General features: G+C 48.8%; 3 protein-coding genes across 3 annotated transcripts; 2 read left to right on the top strand and 1 right to left on the bottom strand.

Moving 5' to 3' along the window:
* Positions 1 to 2,159: 2,159 nt before the first annotated feature.
* ASPBRDRAFT_669833 (Zn(II)2Cys6 transcription factor domain-containing protein) lies at positions 2,160 to 3,404 on the top strand (the record flags this gene model as incomplete). Its single annotated transcript, XM_067628821.1, has 1 exon — positions 2,160 to 3,404. The coding sequence occupies one exon, from the start codon at positions 2,160 to 2,162 to the stop codon at positions 3,402 to 3,404; it is 1,245 nt and encodes a 414-aa protein (XP_067472943.1).
* A 632-nt stretch (positions 3,405 to 4,036) lies between these two features.
* On the top strand, positions 4,037 to 5,696 carry ASPBRDRAFT_139582 (cytochrome P450; the record flags this gene model as incomplete). Its single annotated transcript, XM_067619109.1, has 3 exons — positions 4,037 to 4,347; positions 4,406 to 4,642; positions 4,700 to 5,696. The coding sequence occupies 3 exons, from the start codon at positions 4,037 to 4,039 to the stop codon at positions 5,694 to 5,696; spliced, it is 1,545 nt and encodes a 514-aa protein (XP_067472942.1).
* A 74-nt stretch (positions 5,697 to 5,770) lies between these two features.
* ASPBRDRAFT_49586 (uncharacterized protein) lies at positions 5,771 to 8,182 on the bottom strand. The gene is made up of 7 exons (XM_067626375.1): positions 7,845 to 8,182; positions 7,670 to 7,792; positions 6,946 to 7,594; positions 6,846 to 6,895; positions 6,656 to 6,793; positions 6,286 to 6,583; positions 5,771 to 6,229 (listed from the first exon to the last, which is right to left on the bottom strand). Exons 1-7 carry the CDS (start codon positions 8,106 to 8,108, stop codon positions 6,111 to 6,113), a joined length of 1,641 nt encoding a protein of 546 aa, XP_067472941.1. The 5' UTR covers positions 8,109 to 8,182; the 3' UTR covers positions 5,771 to 6,110.
* Between the last annotated feature and the right edge of the window lie 342 nt (positions 8,183 to 8,524).

Here is an 8,524-nt window from a genome sequence, read left to right as displayed (position 1 = left end):
TTATATTTAATAAAAAACATAGATTATATAATTAATTACATTATCTCCTTTTGGGGCGCGGCCAGTTAGAGCAATGGCGATGTCGAGAAAGTCCGGATATTTCATGGTACGGGCCCCAAGCACACTGTTGGCATACACGACAGCATTGGATTCTGCCCAAGCGACTTGGTCTCCGAGTTTCGGGGCGCTGTCGAGTTGGTAAGGGCCGCACGTGAAAGATTCTAGCACCACTGCCACCTCCACCCCCGGCCCCCGGAAGTTCACTAATGACTTCGGCTAGTATGCGAGTGTATGTATTCCTACCAACGATGTGCTCCAGCCTGTCTCAAATCAAAAGTATACGCACTTTTCCGTATAGCAATGGGTCCTGGTAGCCAATGTAACCTTCATAGTCAGACCAATCTGAAACACATCAGCGTGCACGTTGGCCTGCGTAGTCACAACTCAGCGTTTCCTCTGCGCTCAGAAGCCAGTTTACTGCAAAGTACTGGTGCATGAATCATATCTGACTGGAATTAAGATGACCTTGTTGATCGCCCAGACGTTTCCCGAACGGTCAGTGTCTTGCTAGATAGCACCATGGAAGGATTGTATGGCGTTGCCGGAATTGTGGCCCCAGTCAATGTGGCCCCTTGAGTTGTCGCAGTCTCTGACGGCAAGCCCCGGGAAAGCTAATTATGGGGGATATCTTTAAGGTGCGACTAGTGAAGCGATGACTCAATATCGGGAACAGGTCACGTTAGTAGTCACATATCAATCTGGAAGTCAGAAGGTACTTCTGCTCCTCCGCAGCTGGAATAACGCGGGCCCTAAGACCCATGCTATCCTCAACACTACCAGAGGACAGAGCTTCTTCGCTTCCTGTGTCCAATTTGCATGATTTCATTGGACTAACTAATGCCATGGAGCACGGGGCAGTCAAATCCCGAACATTAGTGCCCGCGATTATCTTCCGCCAGAATTACGTTATTTCTCCCTGACTTCTATTCGGCGTTTCTCTACGCGAGGCCGATCTCGCATAAGTTAACTAGCTAACTGGGGTAGCTGAAAATCGGTAGCAGCAGTCCGCCCTCCAAACCCCGAACGGCCGACGGAACGGAAAGAGATCAGCTCCACACTTTGCGCCCATACACTAGTAGCAGATCCCTGTCCCTTGTCAGGAACCGCCCATGCGGACATGTCGGATAATTCTCTATGCACTCTGTGTAGTATAAACGCTTCTTTCCCGTTCACTACTAGTGCTGATTGCTGCGGTGCCCCCGCCCACAGAACTCCTCTCGATGCTCGCAACTGAAGGAGATGCTCTAGCTAACTCATCGTTAGCTACCTCCAAGTATATATGATATTGCAGGGATATCCAAACGTTTCCCCTCATTAGCCCCCACCCAGGTTTTCTTCCTAAAATCTCACTACGGCTGGGGCGGGCACGGAAGACTGGGCGCCATGTCTAAACAAAGTATCCCTCACTCAGCTGTGGCGCCGATCAAGTCCGAGCAACAATCGTCAGCATGCCAACCAGGAATACCGGTGCAGCCATTCATCTACGCTGATGCTACGGGATTGCATTTCGTAAGTAAAACATGCAAAGATGGATCTGCATCGAGACTACGGCCTACTTTACAAGCGGGCATGGTATAGGATCAATGTATTCAGCGACTTGCAGAATAGGTGGGCACTAACCATAGTCTAGACTTGGGAGTGCCGACAAGCCCATGCGGGATTACAATCGTGATATTCTGCAGACACAGGACGGCAACTTATAAACTAAGGTAACAACTTTAGTGCAGAAATCTATAATGCCTTAATTTGTTCACTGCTATGACCAGCGCTGAATGGTCCTGCGGAGGCGGCGGGGCAATGTGGTCAAATCCAACAAAATTCTAGCTGGACTTTGGTGACCAGGGTTATGGTTCAATCTGGATGCGTTTTGATGTGCTCTTGTAGAACGTTTGTCTGTAGTTCCAAGTGTAGCTGAGGTGTTATGCAGGCACTTATAGTCACACATATTGCCACTAGCCTCTTGATCACCACAGCGATATATATCCGTGCCTAATATCTTGAATAAACTACGGTCTACTCGAATTACTACCAAGATCTCGAGTTATACACGAGAAACCCTTATTGTCAAGCCTCCTAGCTTTGCCTTGTGCCCTAGTCAAATGGACTACGCAGATGCCTCAACAATACTGGCAAAGCGCCGCCTTGCTTGTGAGCGGTGCCGGAACCAGAAGCTGAAATGTATCAGGACGGAAGAAGATAGCCGGGAGCCCTGCTCAAGATGTCTGCAGGCCCAAACAGAGTGCATTATCAGCTTACGAAAGATGCCAGGCCGTCCTGCCGGGCGAAACAACTCGAAAGATAGACCCAAAGCTATTCAACGTCAAGATCCTCGGATGGAACGACCAAATGATTGTGAAATGCTCGATACTGCGAGTGGTGATGGGAGCTGGGCAAGCATGACCAACGGGCTGTTTCCGCTGTCTTCAGACTCCTGGATGGATGGTAACGCATGCGATCCTGCTCTGCTCGTCTCGTCGGAATCCACGCCAAAATTTCCGCAGAACATCGTGGAAACTCTATTCAGGGACGTCGACACAGGAAACGATTTCCCCTTCGCATGGAGCTCTTCTTCAAAAGACTCGAGCGTGCTGAGCAACCACCAATCAGTCCACCTGATTGGCCAAGCCTCTGATCCCGGATTTCAATTATCGCAATTACAACAAACACTATCACAACAGTTGATACTGGTCAGGTCCATATCTTGGGATGTCGAGAGGACTTTGAAGTTTGACACCGATCTGTGTAGCTGTCAAACGCAGTCATTCGAAGACGCGGATTTCAATCCCCTGACGGGTACATTTGAAGCCATCTCCGAATTCGAGCAACTTCTCAACAACCTCGAGGATGCAATGTCTCGAAGAGAGCTGCAGAGCGGCTTAAGCTTCCGCCAGGAGATGAAAGTCTCCTACTCGTTGGGTGCGATGTCTTGTTATCTGCAGCTGGTGTGTGTGTATGATTGCATTTTCTCACACATCCTCGAGCAAAGCTCACGCAATCCCAAAGTGAGGGAGTTCATCTTACATTCAACCCCAGATGTTTCATTAGCAGGATTTAAAGTCCCCTTTTCCACAAATATCTGCGGCCGCTTGTTTGTGGAGCTTATGAAGTCGAAGATGAAGTCTGTTGAGACAGCACTGGGTCTGCAGGAGAAATACTGTCTTTCCAATAAGTCTGACGGTGAAGGAATACCGGGGAGAGGATCTGGACTCCTGGGAGGCAAACAAGCAGAGTCGTTGTTGGCCGCACTGAAAGAGTCCAGTAAAGAAGAGACCGATGAGGGGACAGGATCTGGGGCGATAAAGGCATTAAAGGACAAAATGGGGAGGGTAGAGAACTTTGAGTAGATAAAATTCTTGCACTTAGCCCATGCTATCACCATAACGAATACGCAAGACAGTGGACATGGTCTTGGCTCAGAGCACCGGCAAACAACCAGAAATCGGATCAAACATTCTTCTATTCATTTACGATAGTCTGCAGATCTACCATTATATGTCTGAGACCAGCAACTTAAGTCATCTAATGTGTTCTAAGACTCCATTGACATGGCTATAGATCTCTAGCAACCAACGGGAATGCTATGGAGCAGTATGCTCGGAGGGCTGGAGATAGGAAAACGATATGTACACCGGGATCACGAAATCCAATGGATGGGTTTCGCATTGCTCACCCGCAAGAAGAATAAGCTTCATTGGGAAGGCAAAAAGGCCCAGTTAGCACCGATGCAACGGTGAATCCCGTAAGGCCTCCGTCGGAGGATTTCATCACTCCGTTTTACGCCGAAGAATCATCCGAGTGCGACTCGGAAACACATGACTAAGTCTATTCCGATTAACTAGACAACAGACAATGGAACCTCGCCGATGGCTATATCAGACAACATACGAAGAACAAATTGGTCGAAGATACTGAAATACTACTGTTAACGCAAATGTGGTGATTTGAACGCTATCCATTCTTCTTATATAACAGCAGTATGGTGCCTTCAGTCGACACTTTCAGTTGTCCCTGGCTTCTTCTTTCAGGGCCTCTACTTGGGTTACTTTACTTTCTTGTGGCCCCAATATGGAGCTCCCGCCACTTGTGGAGTATACCAGGCCCTCTCGCAGCTCGAATCTCGAATCTGTGGTTATTACTTGCATGCCGAGCAGGCAAGCGTTACCAATACGTTGACGAAGCTCATAAACGATACGGCTCCATCATACGTATACAACCTAACCACGTCAGCATTGCCGATGAGGATGCCATCCAGGCTATATATGGCCACGGCAATGGCATGCTCAAATCGTAAGCGTATTCTTCTACCTCGATAGATGCGAAATGCCACGATTGCTAAATCTTCTAGTGCCTGGTACGATGCGTCCGTTATCACGACCCGCAGCATTTTCACGTCCCGAGACCGCGCCGAACATTCTCGAAAGAGAAAAGTGGTTGCCCACAGCTTTTCTCCCCAAGCCATGCGAAACTTTGAGCCATTTATCCATTCATGGCTTAAGGTCTTTCTTGCAAAGTGGGACGAAATAGCCGACAAGCAGGCTGAGCCTGATGGATACGCAAACGTGGAGGGCCGTGTCTGGCTAAAGTAAGTCCAAATACGAAGCTAGATGTTCCCTATAGGGATATAAGTTAATAATTGCAGCTATCTGGTCCTGGATATCATTGGAGATCTCGCCTTTGGTGCACCATTTGGTGTGCTTGAGGCTGCGTCGGAGAATGTTGAGATTCGCACTGCTGAAAATACCGCGATTTCGCTACCCGTCATCACTAGTCTCACCACGAGGAGCGAAATCGCAGCCACTGCAGGAACCATGCCTGGCCTGCGACCCTATTTGAACTGGATTCCGGATCCCTTTTTCCACGCAGGTGTTACCGGAATGAATAATCTACGAAAGCTCGGGACATCTCGGATCTTAGATCGTCTGAGCAACCCGCTAGCTCCGAATCGCGCAAAAGACCTGCTTGAACGCTTGCGCGAGGGTCGAGATGACAAAGGCGAGCCATTTGGACAGGGCGAGCTGACCGCTGAGGCACTGACTGTGCTCATTGCGGGCACCGATACGACAAGCAGTACGTTCGCCGCGTTGATGTACCACGTTGTCCGCACCCCCGGAGTTCTTAAGAAGCTGCAATCGGAGCTCGACTCAGCTCTCCCGGCAGATGTTGATGTGCCTTCTTATGAACAAGTGAAAGGCCTTCCTTATCTCGGATATGTAGTGAACGAATCCCTGCGTCACCACTCTTCGATCAGTCTTGGTCTTCCCCGGGAAATACCGCAGAATTCCCAAGGAATAACCGTTCGAGGGAAATACTTCCCCCCGGGGACAATTTTGAGCATTCCGATATACACGCTTCACCATTTGAAAGAAGTCTGGGGTGCCGATGCTGATGAATTCCGGCCTGAGAGATGGGAAAAAATTACAGATCGTCAAAAGAAAGCCTTCATTCCATTTAGCTACGGTCCGCGCGCGTGTCTGGGGCGTAATCTCGCGGAGATGGAGCTTAGACTCATAACAGCGAGTTGGGCACGAAGATATGATTTTGTCTTGAGGGACGATAAGATGGAGGTGAATGAGGGACTGGCCAGGAAGCCGATTGCCGTGAGCATCGGCCTAAAGCGGCGAGAGATTTTGGTCTGAATTTGGATGCATGTCACAATCAAATAAGCCACATGGCCATCATACGTTGTCAGAATGATGTTAGACTCGCAATATGCCATAACAATATCTCTTATATTCCACGCATGAAGTGGTTGACTATAAACAAGTCACATGTAGTCTACGCACAAACGATTGCTCGTAGACCAATACCTTCGCAAGTCAGGGCATATGAACGTACGCAGAGTCTCCTTAAAGTAAGACGGCATGGTACAGAGGAAAAGAATAATCAAGAAACGAACAAGTTTCCCGTTGACCTACCGCCTGTTCACTTGCAATATAATTCTTACGGGAAAGCAGTAGCTGAGATGGCTATAACTTGGAAAGAAGTAAATGGAAGAACTAATCGTGCTCGATACTATTCTTGTACATCCATACCTGGTTCATGTAACTGGCTTATCGACCCTTGAATAAATCATCCAGAATGTAACTTGTGCGAATAAGTTCTTCGTCCTCAAATGGACGGCCGACGATCTGGATGGTCGATGGTTGATTCGTGAAAAGCTCGGGCCGATCTATTAGAAAATGGTCAAAAGCCTGCTATAGAGCCCCCAGTAGGTAGGAAGCTTACATAGCTCATGATTTGGTCTATCGTAAGGGTTTGTCTCCAGCGGTTTGTAGCTATGATCCACAGGGTCAAGATGGGGATCCACCTTGAAATTAGCAATGGGCAAAACCACGGAAGGATAGTCGATCAGATTGAGCAAGGAAGTATAACCCCAGTAAATGTTGAAGTCGTGAGGATAGCCCACGGCAGGAGATGTGGGCATGATCAGGGCATCAATCGCGCGACCCGAAACGGTGCGGCGAGCGGTATTATCCCAACTCTCGGCAAATTGTTCTTTAAGGGCTCTTGTTTTCAGGTTCAACTGCTCAGTGGTTCAGCTACTGCCTTTATTGCGATACTCGACAAGAAGGTGCTACGAGACACAAAGACTTACTTTTAGTGCTTCGGCAGCAGATTGTTCCCTTGGTTTGAAAATCCTGAGCAGGTCAGCGAAAGCTGGTATGAGTGGCTCTCCTGATGCAGCCAGTGTCGACATCGTCCCACTAGACCCTGACGCATAGTAGATATCAAACTTGATACCAAGTTAGTTCGAGGTCGTATGAAGGTTGCTGGCATATAACTACCGTGGTCTGTTTTGCATCCCAGCAATCAAATGGAGGTTCGAAAGTTATGACTATGAACAGGGTCAATGACCGTTGGCTTTGTACGGAAGCAGCAACTTGCCTTCATGGCCGGCCTTTTCAAGGACCTGTTTAGTGTAGTCCATTGCGCGTAAGACTGGTGGATGCGGCATCACTACACCGTCCCAAGTCATGATCCCTATCGTGAGCTTGCCTGGTAAAGGATTGAGCTCTCTCCATGGTACAGGCACGGAAGTCACATCATATCGGTTGTTGGGATCGGCGTTGATGATCTGAGTGAACAACTTGAGGTCATCTAAAGAGTGGCATACCGGTCCACAGGATAGTTTGATTGTGATGTTGCCAGTGTTAGTGTTTTGCATACCACCTTTAGGTATGCGGTCGGCAGTAGGCCGGATACCATAGAGCCCATTGAACGCCGCCGGCACCCGGATTGAACCTCCCAAATCCGTAGAAGGGGCGATAGGACTGCCTTTCAAAGCTACCAAGACAGCATCTCCTCCCGAACTGCCGCCCGCGACCAAGTCTCTGTTGAACGGATTCGTTGTGCGACCCCACAGGTTGCTGACGGTTTCTAAGGTCATCCCCGACTGCGGCATGGTGGTCTTGCAAAAGAACACTGCCCCTGCGGCACGTAGGGTCCGGATGAGCGCGGAATCCTGCTTCAGAACATTTCGCCTTCTGGAAACATAACCCATTGTTGAGACATGATCTTTAAGCTCGTGGACATCCTATAGAATACCGTGTTAGAGCTTCCGTACGGGTAACAGTTCTCTGTGGGATGCTTTCTCTCCCTTTTGACTTACTTTCAAGGCAACAGGGACTCCGTGTAATGGGCCTCTCAGTCCCTCACCCCTAGCAATGCCTTCATCAAGCTCTCTTGCCTGTTGAAGCCCTTCCTCATAAAACCATTCTGTGATGCAGTTCACCTGAGTTTGAGGTTAGTTTGATGAACCATGCAGTAATAGGTCTTTGACCTACCAGTTGATGAGCAATGGCGGTCCTGGCAGCAAAGGCCTCCAAAACCTGTACTGCCTTCAATGTTCGCAACTCGAGCCGCTTCACGATCTCTGTGGCGGTAAGCTCGGTGATCTGGATCTGTTCCTCCGTCAAGATACCACAAGTATAAGGCACCTTTGATACGTCCTTCTGCCCATGATACTCCTCAGGGTTTAGACGCCATTGGACGGGTATCGCCTCAAGGACTGAGGCCTGAGCCTCTTTTGCCACAACTTTCCAGTCCATACTTTTCACTCACAGTATGCTGGTAAGTTTTGACTTCGGAGATGATGAAATCCAGGAATAGAGTGACCCAGGATACCATCGAGGGGTAGACGAGGTCAGAAAGCACTAAGAATGCAACCACGTCACGAATGAGGGGGTATTGAATGTTTTTTTCAGTCATACAAATGTCCGATTGGTTACTATGTGCCGAGCTGAACATCGGAGACGGACGGAGTATGCCGTGGTACTTAGTTCCTAGTGTTATTAGTTAGCAGGGGCAGCTGAATTGCTAGCGTGGCAGTAAGCCCTGGTTAGGGAGGATGGATTAATATCCTTGTCCGTAGCTCCGTGACCCAATCATATGTGGTAACCTGCTACATGCAACCAAGTCTACGATTGCGTGATCTTGCATTATTAATCCGCCCTGTGGTAATTAC

Source organism: Aspergillus brasiliensis, assembly GCF_001889945.1.
Source record: "Aspergillus brasiliensis CBS 101740 unplaced genomic scaffold ASPBRscaffold_34, whole genome shotgun sequence".
Taxonomy (NCBI): Eukaryota; Fungi; Ascomycota; class Eurotiomycetes; order Eurotiales; family Aspergillaceae; genus Aspergillus; species Aspergillus brasiliensis.
This window is presented reverse-complemented; position numbering and strand designations above follow the sequence as displayed.

Coding starts and splice junctions, on each gene's coding strand:
- ASPBRDRAFT_49586 (XM_067626375.1), bottom strand. CDS start 8,108: ATGGACTGGAAAGTTGTGGCAAAAGAGGCTCAGGCCTCAGTCCTTGAG. Junction 6,896..6,945: donor TGAAAAGGCCGGCCATGAAG/GCAAGTTGCTGC, acceptor CCCTGTTCATAG/TCATAACTTTCGAACCTCCA. Junction 6,230..6,285: donor TAGACCAAATCATGAGCTAT/GTAAGCTTCCTA, acceptor ATTTTCTAATAG/ATCGGCCCGAGCTTTTCACG.